At 39.8% G+C, this 14559-nt stretch overlaps 1 protein-coding gene across 1 annotated transcript; it reads right to left on the bottom strand.

The window, feature by feature from the left end:
* Window positions 1-4032: 4032 nt before the first annotated feature.
* Window positions 4033-13489, bottom strand: LOC137137002 (butyrophilin-like protein 2). The gene is made up of 6 exons (XM_067522853.1): window positions 13270-13489; window positions 9443-9787; window positions 9265-9363; window positions 8728-9054; window positions 6046-6375; window positions 4033-5505 (listed from the first exon to the last, which is right to left on the bottom strand). Exons 1-6 carry the CDS (start codon window positions 13304-13306, stop codon window positions 5414-5416), a joined length of 1230 nt encoding a protein of 409 aa, XP_067378954.1. The 5' UTR covers window positions 13307-13489; the 3' UTR covers window positions 4033-5413.
* Window positions 13490-14559: the final 1070 nt, after the last annotated feature.

The following is a 14559-nucleotide window of genomic DNA, read 5'->3' as shown; positions in this document are numbered from 1 at the left end:
TTAACCAATAAACGTGTTTATTAGTTCAGTCTCCTCACTTGGGTCCACCTGCACTAATTGTGATATCAGGTGGGAGGATGTTTTTGTGACAGCACTAGTTTCTCAAAGTATTTTATGATTATGGCTGTTAGAGCCACTGGGCGAAAGTCGTTCACACACTTCACACGTGATTTTATTAGGCAGAGGAATTATGGTGGACGATTTTACACATTTTGGACCAGCAGCTTGTTGGAATGAAAGGTTGAACATTTTTGTAAACACCTCTGTGAGCTGGCTGCCCCTGCTACAGTACCCAGCCAAGTACTTTATCTTAGGACATCAGTCGGTGCGTTGATGCCATTCTACATGCTGTAGTAGCTGTTGCTGTCAAACTGTTCTTCAATTCGCTATTTAGACTTGTGGGGGAATAAAGTAAATTTAGTCATATGGTTAGATAATTAGCAAACACTCAACCAAGATGGGTTTATTGAAGAAGTCACAAAGAAGACAAGAGGTCACAGGTTGTGTCATGTTTAGAGGACTGCTTAAGATCACCGTAGGCACTTTGTTGTTACAAGGCCCAAAGCAGTGTAGTAGATACTGAGTCCTGGGGTCACAAGATCTACAACAAGGTGCAATAAAAGGGTTTTATTGCTTCTCAACTGAGAAGCTCAACAATCTTCAGATAACCTAGAAAGGGACAAGAGTGATGTGAGCTGCATGCACCTGGTTTCATCAGTCATGTTTTGTGAGGGTGGTTCCTTTCTTGGGTTTGAGTATAAATAGAAAGCTTTGAGAGATACAAGTCAGAAGACACCAACATCCATGTGGTCTTCTCCATGCCGGCATGTATTAAACTGAGATGGTTCATCACGCTGAGTTCTGTCTACAATTCTTCCAAGAAGGAAAATTTCTATCACAATTTGGCGACGAGGATGGGATGGACATTCTGCTGATCATTGCCTGAGTCCAGACTGAAGGTTACTGGGAAAGTTCTGCTCTGACAAACGGAGGTCTGGATCTTGCCTGATGTCAGGGACAGGTGGTGGACAGAGAATGCTCCATTCAAAAAAAAAAAAAAGAAATAAATAAAGTGAGTACAGCGTTATGAACCATTTCTTTTTAGTAGTAGGTCACTGAGGTTGTGTAAAGCCTGTGTGGTAACAAACAATTGTCTGTGTAATTCCATGTGTTCTGAAAGAAAAAGGAAAAATAAAGTAAAAAGGTGAAGTCAGGGAAATAGATACATGTATACTACTAAGAAGTACCATCCTGAATAAGTAAATAAATGAATCAAAAATACATATGATACTTGTAAATAAATAAATACCTAGATATGTTATCTTAGATATATGAAAGTATAAAGTTTGATTTAGGTTCCATTTGAATACAATGGGCATATGACTGAGACAATACAGGAAAAAATATATATGAGCTTTGTGATGACTCCTTCAGTGTCTAGTGTGCACAACCCACTGTGCTAACTATAAGGTAGTTGCTCGGAACGAATGTTTCATACAAACTTCCTGGCTGAAGTTGAAGTTAGTGTATGTGTGATAAGATCCAACCCTACGATGAGATGGGAAGATCAGTATGAGAGAGTAAGTTGTGTGTAATTGATAAGCCCATTGAAAGTTTAAGCACAAACCAAAGTGAGTCAAAAAATGGGGAAATTAGAAAAATGATCTGATCCTCTTACAGGCCCTGCTAATGAAATAGCAGATAAGTGGGGAGAAAGTGTGATTAAGGATGTTCCACTTTGGCACCATATAAAACAAGTGTTTCCCTTGTATGCTACACTAAGTACAGACTGTTTAGAATGCTGTAAATTAATGTTATAAGAAGGAGAAGAGGAAGTAAAAAGAAAGGGAAAGAAAGTAGGGAAGAACAAAACAGATTGGCACTCTTTCAAAATTAGGAAAGCGAGGCAGAGAATTTACTGCCACAAAATCCTCAAGCACAAGTGCTCATCTACAGACTGTGGCAGCCGGATGAACTGAAGGAGGTGATAGAGGAATTACCTGATCCCCAAAGAACTGGTGGTGGGAAGTAGGTTGCAGCAATGCGACAACTACTTGCTATGTATAACCCAACTTTGCAGGAGGTGGAAGCAGTGTGTTGTAGATTTTTCAAGCTACGAAGGCCCAACATCTGACCTGCTAACTGGTCCACGACTGCACCATGGGATTGCAAACATTCAACACCATAACTGGGTTCATGGACACCACCAGGTTGGGGAGTAAGTCAACCATTGCTGTTACATCTGTGATGGCTATGGACAAGTCTCAAGTCTGTCTCACAAGGACAAACCAACAAGAGTGAGGAGGCACAGAGGAGTTTTGGCCACAGGCACCTCCTCAGGGACTTGCTGTTCATTCTCCAGGACTGCAGGCCTCCCAAACACAGGAGACAGCAGAGGTAGGTTAGAGTATTAAGCAGCATGTTGACACATTCAAAGGAACAATCTTTTAGTGATTTTTACTGAGTTATCACATATAATCGATATCTACAGTTAACATCAGATTACAAAACACCACCTTGAATAACTCAACATACAAGTTAGATGTATTCATAGCTTATATTCTCAATCAGAACTAAGCATAACACTTATGACACTGATAGCTGAGAAGATGTTTATGCTTTACATCGTACCTGACAAATTGTGGGCTACAAGCAAATTAGATTCGAAGATATTCAGGGTAAAACTCCTGTTGTTGTACAGCCAAAGTTTAATTTTAGACCATGTAAGCATTCATTCAATCATTAATAGATAAAGGTGCCGCAGTGGAATGTTCCCATGGAATATTTCCATTTTGCCTGTAAAGAAACCAAAGGGGGGATGGAGACCAGTCCAAGACCTGGTCTCCATCAGGCTGTAAATGAAGCAGTTCACCATCCGGCTCCAACAGTGCCTAATACAATAATTCTGATGTGTCAGGTTCCAGGAAATGCCTGCTGTTTCTCCGTTATTGATTTAGCTAATGCATATTTTATGATTCCTGTCCATCCTGATTCACAATTCTAGTTTACTTTCACTTTCAATGGGTATAGTTGGACACGGTTGATGCAGGGTTTTTCTTCCAGTCCTACAGTATTTTCTGTGGCAGTGGTAGAAAATATCACATAGGGAGCTCCCATGTAGTAGTACACTAGTTCAGTATGTTGATGACTTGTTAGTTTGTTCACAAACTCAGATGGCCAAACTGACACAGTGTCTCTACTTTTTCTGGCAGAAAATGGCCACAAGGTTTTGAAAGACAAGTTACAACTTGTCTCACAATCTGTGTGCTATCTTGGCCACATCATAACTCTGGAGGTTCATAATTGGGTCCTACACACATCCAATCAATTCTGGATGTGCAAAAAAAAAAAAAAAGAAAAAGAAAATTGAAAAAACAATTGATGTATTTTAAGGTTTAGCAAGCTATTGCTGTCCATGATTATAATTATGTGGAGATCACATGGGGAAAAACATGTGTGACTGACTGACTATCTGACTTGGTCTGTAGAAGCAGAGACTGACTTTTACTGACTTTACTGACTTAAGTAAGATTCTTTCAAGCACCCTGTGCTTAGGACTATCAGACCATAGCAAATGATCTAATACTTATAGCATATTATTCAAACCACCTCTCAACATGTATGGTTGCAGGTTTACGAGCTGTAGCAGTTGCTACTGAAAGGTGTTTTGTCTACAACTACCACTGCTATTATGTGTCTGCTGACAGTGCATGTTATTCTCTGAGTAAAACACACTATGGCTATGTCGCTAGCTTGCTAGAGTTTGGCAGCACTTGGAGCTGTTGTATACATGCGCATGTGCAGTGAACCATGTGTCAGAAAAGGTCAGATGTCAGACTGGATGCTCTGTAAATCAATCAAGTGACAAATGTCATAGTGAGGACAGATGATGGACTGACGTCTACTTTGTTAATTCCATGAGATCTACCCACACTACCTTTGCGATTGACCGGTAGATGGCGATATAGTATTGGGCTCCCCGTGTTTTAAAGATCTATTCAGAGAACAGAATGAAAAATGTGACATCAGAGCCTGAATACATGAGTTTATATTACAGATAGTTTACATACGTGTTCTACTCATATTAATAACTACAGGTAACAAAGGGGTTTAGATATAGAACTTTTTAACAATCATGCTTTTACTTTTATTACCTCAAAGCATAAAAGCAACAATTTAAATCAGTTGAACTTTGGTTTTCTAAACAACTTAATGATACAATAAACACAGATCCAAGTGTTGGTTGATCAGGTTAGATTCTTCTTTGATTTCATGGGAAAAGACGTCCTGCATAGAGGTGAAAAGACTTGTGTTGCATTGATATGCAGCTTGATGAGCTGCAATGCTGTTTAAACAGAACTGGAGAAGAAGAAGAAAACATGTGTGTTTCATAGAATAAGCAATTATATACCTATGTGATATTTAAGAAGTTCCCTTAACTACCAAATACTTCCACTGTAGGTATTTTTCTTCTTACCCAAAGTTTCATTCTTGTTACATATAGATACATATTACAACTAATATGTATCTCTAGGTTCTGTGGAGGTTCATCGTTGTTACTAATAAGTTCACAGTGAGTTCACGTACTTCCCCTGTAAGTCGTGGACTGAAATCTAAAGCCTGACAGAGATTTCATCTATGAACTGGACCCAGACACACACAGTCCTGGATTATTGACATCACCAGGAGACAATGTCCCTCTTCTAAAAGTCCCAATCCAACCAACAAACTCTTTACTACAGAAGGAAACTGGATTTAACAGATTCAAGAGAAAAGGGAGAAAAACATGTGTTTGCTAAAAGGAACCAGAAGAACAGAAAGAACCAGAACAGCAGCAGTTAACAAAGGGAAACAGAATCAGGACGTTTGATTCAGTGTTGTAGGACAAAATCAGCTGTTCTGGAGACAGTGTTGACCTCACAGAAACATCCTGCTTTAGTCTTTGTTGCTGAGCTTGTTCCTCTTGTCCACTGTCAGATTCCAGATCTGGTTCCTGCTCCAACATGTGTCTGGATTTCAAATGAGGAAGCAGCTGCAGTTTGTTTCTGTGGCCTCCACAGCCAGACGGGTGGTGCTCAGTCACTGTGTGTTTGGTTTCAGGAGAAGCTGGTTACAGACAAAGATGGTGGAGTTTTTCTGATCAATCAATGATTTACTGATGGACTTTAATCAGTCGACCTTATGTCTCCTTTTCTTACTGAGGCTGTCCACTGTCACTTCCTCTTCATCCTCTTCTTCCTCACAACTGACAGATCGACATGTGACATCATTGATCAAGTGAGTGTGTTAGAGTCAGGAGTGAACAAGAAGACAAAGTGTCCTCCTGTTTTCATCCATCAGCTCCTTCACTTCCATTTTGTCTCTCATCCAAAGTCAGATCAGATCAATAATCAAACATTGATCAACACACTGATCAAACTGATTGATAACCCATCAGAGGAGTTGGATCAGTGGAGCTGCTTCTGTTCCTGATGTCCACTGTCTCATCTTTGTCCTGAGTTCTCTCTGCAGAGGAGACAGAAGACAGTCAGAAAGAATTTTTAAATCAATATTGTGATTTAATATGTGATTTTTTTCTAAAGTTTCTCTTCTTCTGTAATGTTCAGTGCAAAAAGCCACAAATGATAAAACCCGAGGACAGAATGTCCCATAAACTACTTTTTCATGTCGGCTGTGCAAAAGATAAATGTATTAATTTAACATCTCTGTCTCTCACTCGTCCTCCTTCCTGCTCACAACATTGTAGAATGTTTTGAGCAGGAAGGAGGTAGAAAAAACTGTAACAACAACATGCAACATGTCAAGGTCTCTCTCCCCCTCTCGCTCTCTCTCTCCCCCTCTCTCTCTATGTCTCTCTCTCTCTCTCTCTCTCCCTCTGAATGTCTCTCTCTGTCTCCCCCTCTCTCTCTCATTCATTTCAATTCACTGTTAGAGTCATGAAATAAAGTGAAATACATTCATAGAAACATACTAACAGTAATACTGCAGTTTCTCTTAGTATAAAGATTAACAACAGTTAGCTTAGCATAAAGACTTTAAACTGACCTTTGACCTGGAGCTTCACATCTTTCTTCATCAGGATGTTTCCCTCCCTGCTGTAGACGGTGCAGGTGTAGGTCTTTTTGTCCCAGTCTGTGGGGTATTTCAGGGTCAGACTGAGGTCTCCAGTTTTCAGCAGGTTTCTCTTCATCTCTGTTCGACCTTTGTAAAGATAGAACTGTTCTTCAGGCTGGTCAGAGCCGTTCTGATACACATGGACTTTAAAGGTATATGAACTAAGTCTCCACTCCACTGTGACGTCTTCAGGCAGGTGAACTGTGGTTTTACAGGGCAGCTGGACAGACTCCACCCCTGAATCCACCTCCACCTGTGTGACTGAGAGGACAACAAAGCTCAACATCATGTGGACAGACAGCAGCAGCAGCTCTGACACATTTTCTTTGAGTGGATGAAGTGAAAACATGTTTGATTGGTTCCAGTCTGAAATGTCTCCATGTCTCCATGTAAAAGAGATAGTGATAGTGTAGTCTTTGTCTTCAGTCCCTCAGTTTGGTTGTTAAACCTTTATTTCCTATTCTCTCTGACAGAGAATCACTGTCCCATCATCTGACTTCACTAACACTCAGTAAATGATGAAAGTCAAACACATGTTTGTTTCCTATCAGTGAAAGTTACAAACTAAATGTTGACAGGATCAGATTTGATGGAAGATCTGGGAGCAGATTGATAGATATGAAATGAAACAAAGCTTTCAGACATTTCTAGGACAATCTGGATCAATCTGATCACTCTAATCATTTCTAAATCAGCCTGATCTTTGTAGGATCTCAGACGACTGAAATCTTTCAAACTAAATCCCTCTGAAATATCAGAGACCATAGGGGCTTTAAATGCTGCTGCTGCAGCAGGACCACACTGTCTGTCAGCTGACAACACGTCCTCTTTTGGACATGGATCAGGAATCATATGAGAGCAGCTGCCTTCTGAATTCACTGAGAACTTCCTGATCATGTTCCTGCCAAAGCCTGGTCAAACTAATACACAGTGTGACAACAGGAGTCTGATCAGAAAATGCTGTGTGAGACAGAAATCAGCTGAGATTTGGGAGAATTCTTCGCTTTGATACAGATGTTTTTAAATTAATTTTCTATTCTAATGCTATTCTCACTATACCTTCTCCCATTGGGCTCTATTCTGGAAAAACACAGCTTCTTCTTCCACTGTTATGCAGATGATATTCAAATCTATCTCCCACAGGATCGATTTGAAGATTTTAACTTTGGTTTTTAAGGCACTGAAAGGTCTCGCTCCACCTTATTTATCCGACCTCCTAAAGCCACATAGAAAATCTAGATCATTGCGCTCACAGGATCAGAGCCTGCTGGCAGGTCCCTCACACCAGATAAAGAGATGGGGGGACTGTGCTTCCTGTGTAGTAGCAGCTACTCTCTGGAACAATCTTCCATTATAACTGTGTCTGACTCCAGATTTAATGTCTTTTAAATCAGAACTCAAAACACAGCAGTAAGACGCCATATTTATTCATTTATTCATCTACTTATGTCTTTTTATTTATTGATTGGTTTGTGTCTTTTCTCTTACAGTATTTTAATGGTATGTTTTATTTAGACTGAGCAGCTCAATTATTTAATTCATGTATTAGTTTTAAATTGGTTGTTAGATTTTTATTTCCTTTTAATACTTCAAGCATTTATCTGCAGTTCTGTAGATTATGTTTTATGACATTTCTGCATTTTATATATTTTAAATCTCTTATTATTTTTACTGTAAATCACTTTCCAACAACCAGCAGGTTGTTGGAAAGTGATTTACAGACGTCTTATCATCAGAGTCAATGAAGAAAAGGCTTTTTGGGCCCCACCTGGATTTTTTATTGCAGTAACACGAGTGAGCAGCTGTTTTTTCTAAGAGTGAAATGGTCTCTAACAGTCACAGGAGCTGCAGCCCCCTCAACCCCACATCAGTGACACTGTGATATAAACAGGCAGAGTTCAAATAATATTCATTCTAATTTATATTTCAGTGATTCATTCATATCAATCTGATGAGTCCCACTAATCTAGAGGCCTCACGGCCCAGTGTGACGGCAGGACTCACACACCTCATCAGCCTTTAGTTTCTTTAGTCATTTCAGAGACAGACAAATCAAAAGGTTCCATAAGTGATTCATTTGACCAGGGCTGCTGCTACTACAGCTGACAACTAATAACTCTTGTTGTTTCTCAGCTGCTCAAAACTAAAACTACCTGATCATTTTACTGTTGTGATGACAAACTGATGAAATGAACAGTTGTTAGTGTTTGTTCCTGTTTCATTCTATCTGTCAGTTATTATACAGCAGCTTTCAATCTTTGACATTAAACTCGTTTGATTCCAACTTTAAAAACCATCACTAAGTTGGAGCTGAACATTTTCTGTTGACTGTCTTTACTTTCTCCATGTTTCTGTAGCATCCTGACTTTGTCTTTTCTTTCTCTGAAAGATAAAACTAGTAACAAAAGTCAAAGGTGCACAGTGTTAGTTACTGTTAGTAACTAACTGCTAGTTACTTTGTGCTTCCTGTTCTGCATGTGTGAACTGGATTTCTTGAGGTGATGTGACTAAAATAACCAGTCCAACCAGAATTTAAGAAATTTTAAGAGTTTTTAAAGACCTGCAGACACAGTGCAAGACTGAAAACAGTTTATCGTAAACATTTAAACTGACCTTTGACCTGGAGCATCACTACTTTCTTCATCAGGATGTTTCCCTCCCTGCTGTAGACGGTGCAGCTGCAGGCTCCTCTTTCTTCATCTGTGGGGTATTTCAGGGTCAGACTGAGGTCTCCAGTTTTCAGCAGGTTTCTCTTCATCTCTGTTCGACCTTTGTAAAGATAGAACTGTTCTTCAGGCTGATCAGAGCCGTTCTGATACACATGTATCATCTTGTCTTCACTGTTCTTCCACTGCACTTTGGCGTCTACAGGCAGACAGACTGTGGTTTTGCAGGGCAGATGGACAGACTCCACCCCTGAATCCACCTCCACCTTGTAGACTGAGAGGACAACAAAGCACAGCATCATGTGGACAGACAGCAGCAGCAGCTCTAATGTTAACGGGACTTCACTGTCCCATGAAGACACTCAGGAACTACTTATTGTGACTGATTTGTTCCTCACTCTCAGTCTGTCTCAACAGTCAAGCAGCAACAAGAGTAAAGATGTGAACCATCAGCATTATGGGTAATGTAGTAGTAGAGACATACCTGACATGAAATAGTGACGGAAATGTACTAAAAGACCCCCAGCAACAATCAGAAGAACCAGGAGAACCAGGAGAACTTTGGCCCAGGATGGAAATCGTTCTGTGGAGAACATGAAGAACAACATGACCTCTGACCTCAGACTTGTATCTACAGCACTGGCCTCTGACCTGTTACTGACCTTTGACCTGCAGCTGTACATCTGTCACTGTCTGTTGAAATCCAAATCCATTTCTGACGGAGCAGGTGTAGGTTCCACTGTCAGACAGTTGCAGTTCTGTCAGATTCAGACTGAGGTCTCCAGTTTCCAGAGCATCAGGCATCATTGATGTTCGGCCGCTGTAAAGCTGGTTCTGGTTTTTAAGTTCATCACCTTCCTGCTGACGCTGGTGGACGGTTGAAGGACTGAGATCAGAGCGGCTCCACACCACCGCGAGAGTGTCCACGTCAAAAGTGGGAAACTGACAGTGCATCAGGACAAACTGGTCTCCCTCATACATGTCCACAGCTGAGACATGCTGGGAAACTGTGAGGACACACAGACAGAGAGGGTCCATTTGGGAAAATGTTTTGATCTGTGGCACAAAGACTTCAGCTTCCTACCAGTGGCCCATGAGTCAGACAAACTGGACCAACTGTGTTTGTTCTGGTCTGATCTGCTACTTAAAGGACCAACAAACATACAGTACATTCAAAAGGCAAAATACTGCAGTACAAATATCAATATAAATACCCACAAGTAATTTGTTACTGTGTGGAATGAACCACATTAGTTTTCCACAGAAATAATCAGAAATGCTGTGATATGATTAAACAGATTTCTAACATTGCTGCATAGAGTAACTCTAAGGACACAAAATGATACTTGAGTAAATCCAATAAACAACTAAACATATCTATTATATTTTCATAGTAATCAATTACAAAGACAAGAGAAAGTATGTGAAGCCTCTGGAGTTCCCTTGTTCCCTGCAGCCATTGCTCAGATGAGGATGTGATGGATTTGATAGACAGCAATGTTCTGTCCTTTGTTGTTTTTGAAGAAACCTGTGAATATTTTAAGAGATAACAGGAAGTCACTTCAAAGACCAAATGGTAAATTGTAAAACTATTTCAGTTTTCATTAACCAAATAGTTTGTGTCCCATGTGAAGAACAGTATGTTATCAAACCGAGTTTTCTTACTTTCCTTTTCTTTACCATTCTTCTTTTTTCTGCTTCTATTCCAGTTTCAATCCCGACTTTATCTAATTCTTGTTCAACGCACATGTCCACCCAAGGCGTTGTTGGGATTTGGGAGGTTTGCACACCGGGGCCTCTGCAATTACAAGCTACACACAATTCCTTTCTCTGCGTAAGTAACAACAGTTACACATACTGGCAGAGAAGTATAATTTTGCCTAAAGGCACATTTTGAGCTGAAACTGTACACAGCCTGTAAGCGTGAGCCTGTGAGCCCAAGCTGAGGGCAGAGACGATTTATCAAATGCAGACAAATCTCCCAATTGTGAAGCTTTCCAGCACTTTTAGCTAAAAACTAAGAGTTTTCACAAATAATTAAAGATATTTAGTTTTTTGAGTGGAAATGGATTTTACATATAAACAATTTAAATTATTTACAGTTACAGATTTGTGTAGACACACAAACTGACTGAAATTCAAGTCACAGCACAGACACACTGATTAAGACACAGTTACACAAACTCTCCACACATGTAGACAAATGCTTAGGCTACAATAATGATGCCATAGATGGGAGTTTTCAGACATACTCCACATTTTCCAAGCTTGTGTGAGTCCTGTGCATCATTCTGTGTTGGTGCTCACAGAAATATTTCTATGTTGGTGTGTTTTTGCTTTTTAAACAACTGAGAACATTTTCAACCCAATCAAAAACCATATGAACCACAGATGGTCTTAAATCTGAGGACTTTGCAGACGACTTCCAAAAGAAAACAGCCACCATCAGGTCTGACATCAGCCAAGCACACAGTCCCATTACAGAGACATGTGGACAATGTGAAGACACACTGGACAGTTTTGTTCTGGTTGAAGGTTTTATCTAAACTGAAGTCTTCCACCTGTGCTCTTCACCCAATTCCCACCTCCTTTTTAAAAATGTCTAATGAGGTTTTAACTATTGTTACCAACTTTTCCCTGCAGCTCTTAAAAGTGCACTTGTTCAAGCTGTTTTTAAAAAAGCAGCTCAGATCCATCCACACCCAGCAGCTACAGACCTATTTCCAATGTCCCATTTTGAAGAAAACTAGTTTTTACACAACTAGCAATTTTCTTAACACAACCAACAACACAGCCAGTCCCACTGGAATTGTGGGGTTAGTTACTTTGCAGATGGCAGATTATTAAACCAAAATCTAATGCACTGATAGATGCTGATATATTTGGAATAATTGAAGTAATGAACAAAAGGCCAAAGTCCAGTAATGATGGAGCCACAGAAGACAGAGACTAGTCAGCTATGTAGCGTGAGCAGCATGTGAACACAGCAACAGCTGCAGCTTCAGGTTTGCATATGTGTCTCAAAGGAGACGTTCCAAACCAGTAGAACACAGAGGGAACCATGTTCTGGAAGTGATCTAAGTCCAATACACAATCACAGTGGTTCCACATGTAAACACAGACTTTTACATGCTGATTAGATTTTTGTTCGACTTTCTCTGATGTCACACAAACATAAACAACTCGTGACATCAAGTTTTTGGATCCAGGCGCCACAGTTGCTCTACACCAACTACAAAACCTCAAGACATGATGGGAAACGTCTATTTAATTTATAGTTTAAACCAGAGGTGCCCACACTTTTTCCGCTTATGAGCTACTTATAAAATGAACAAATCAAAATAATCTACCTACTGTAAAAATACAAAACATATTTATTAATGAATATATTGAGAATTCTTCATATGTAGCTACATGAAGCCATATTACACAATACAATTCTACATTTTTTGTCATTACTTTACTCTGATGACTTGCACTGAATAGAATCAGCCAGGGCTGCATAGTCGGGACAGTAGCTGCTGATAGTCAGCCTCAAGCACACTTCCAGATGATCATCAGTCATGGTGGACGTCACCGTCCACCATTAAGTCCAACGGTAGTTGGTAGTAGTGGACAATGTGAAGACACACTGGACAGTTTTGTTCTGGTTGATGCTGAAACACTCAGGAAGGTTTTATCTAAACTGAAGTCTTCCACCTGTGCTCTTCACCCAATTCCCACCTCCTTTTTAAAAATGTCTGATGAGGTTTTAACTATTGTTACCAACTTTTCCCTGCAGCTCTTAAAAGTGCACTTGTTCAAGCTGTTTTTAAAAAAGCAGCTCAGATCCATCCACACCCAGTAGCTACAGACCTATTTCCAATGTCCCATTTTGAAGAAAACGTTTAGAGAAACTAGTTTTTACACAACTAGCAATTTTCTTAACACAACCAACAAGTTAGAAATGTTTCAGTCAGGTTTCTGTCCTCATCACAGTACAGAGACATCTTTTCCTTCCATCTGTCCATCACGTCTTCAGCAAGAGGACTAATACTCAGAGAAAAGACAGGACTGATGGAGACGTGGAGACACTTCATGTGTTTCTCTCAGTGAGGAGAAGAAATCAAAGCTTTGACTTGGTTTGTTTCAATCTTGTAAGAAGTGATGTGAAGGTGTTGTGGTTGGACAGGTGTTGAAGGACTGGGACAAAGTGAATGTGTCCTCTGCAGTGTGAGCAGCCTGGAACATCAACATTTGTCTGAATGAAGCCCAACATTTCCATCCACATCTGATGCTGCTGTCAGCAAAAAGACCACAGCAAAGGATCATTGTTACTGCTGGGAACACAAGCTGTGAGAAGATGCAGAAGCTACAGGGACAGAATCCTGAAGAAGACAACTGAGGACAGTCTGACACATCCAACAAACACATGGATCAGTTCAAGAGGAATCAAATCAAGATTAAAAACATTGGATCAGTCAGATCCGAGGGAGGAAGGTGATCTTACCGTGTACGAGGATCACAAACACCACAAACATCTTCATCTTCACAAACAGCTTCAGGACATCAGTTCTGCTGACGTGCTGCTCATGTTATACTGTCTGTGTGGACACAGTGTCAGTTCCACTAGCAACCATCTCTGATCCCTGCAGACATGTCACTGCTGCTTAATGCTTTCATTCTCATTTGTACTTCCTGTACTTTTGACCTTGGACCTGTTAATGATCTACCAGCTTCACCCATTTGGACGTGTTTACCTGGACTGTACAATAAAAAGCTGAATAACATCTGTTGCTTTTTATCACTTTATTTTAACATCCTGGACAGAGTCATTGCTGAAACTGAAAATCTGATTTCAAAGTAAAGTCCGGACCTGATGAAGACAGTGCTGTAAACTGTATTTTCTCTCACGTTTCAAACATCAGCCTCTGCTTCCAGACAAAATGCACCGACAATCTGCAAAAATACATGTTTGTTCATCACAGAGGTCTCTCCTCCCCATCCCCTCCCCTCTATCTCCTTACAATATCAAAAGCCTTTGGAAAACATGGCATATTTTACAGGTGAGTGTTTTTATACAGTCCTATTTTACAATGTATTACTTAAGCCTATATTTAAAAAAAAAAATAAAGATTTTTCTTTAACAAATTAAAAACTATAATAAGAAAAGTAAAATGTGTAAAATCTACATTTTTGCTAAAGGCCTTGTTCAACAGGAAAGTTCGGTTGCGTAGCGGACACTTTCAAGAAAAAAACAAATACTTTAAAATAGTTGAATAGAGATTCAACTACTTCAGTTATTAGCACTATATTGTTTATAGTAATGAATCATTTATGCACAAGTTATTATAGACATTAGGTAACAATGTTGCACTTATGGGAGACTGTGATGACAATAAATACATGAAGTATTTGTGAATTCATGTTTATTATGCACAGTATCTGCTGACATTCAAAAACCTATAGTCTAGATTTTTGTGACCTAGTGAGAACTTGATAAGTGTCACAGTGTGTGACGCCTGTGCAAACAGAGGAGACGAGCAGGAAGCTGTCAAACTGTCTCTGTACTGTGACGAGTGCAGAAACACACTGAAACACTACCCAACTTGTTGTATTGTAAGAACTAATTTCTCTAAAAAATGTGTTTAAGAATAGGACGAGAAAGATTCTGAGAAATTGGACTGTGGCTACTGGGTGTGGATGGATCTGAGCTGCTTTTTTAAAAACAGGTTTAATAAGTAAAGAGAGCTGTAGGGAAAACACCCATTTGCACAGAGTGGTTGAGAATAATTCAAAC

This window comes from Channa argus, chromosome 12 (genome assembly GCF_033026475.1).
Source record: "Channa argus isolate prfri chromosome 12, Channa argus male v1.0, whole genome shotgun sequence".
Lineage (NCBI taxonomy): Eukaryota > Metazoa > Chordata > Actinopteri > Anabantiformes > Channidae > Channa > Channa argus.
Note: the sequence above shows the minus strand (reverse complement) of the source record. Positions and strands in the feature narration are given on the sequence as shown.

Coding starts and splice junctions, on each gene's coding strand:
- LOC137137002 (XM_067522853.1), bottom strand. CDS start 13,306: ATGAAGATGTTTGTGGTGTTTGTGATCCTCGTACACG. Junction 9,364..9,442: donor TGTACAGCTGCAGGTCAAAG/GTCAGTAACAGG, acceptor TGTTCTCCACAG/AACGATTTCCATCCTGGGCC. Junction 9,055..9,264: donor CCGTCACTATTTCATGTCAG/GTATGTCTCTAC, acceptor TTGTCCTCTCAG/TCTACAAGGTGGAGGTGGAT.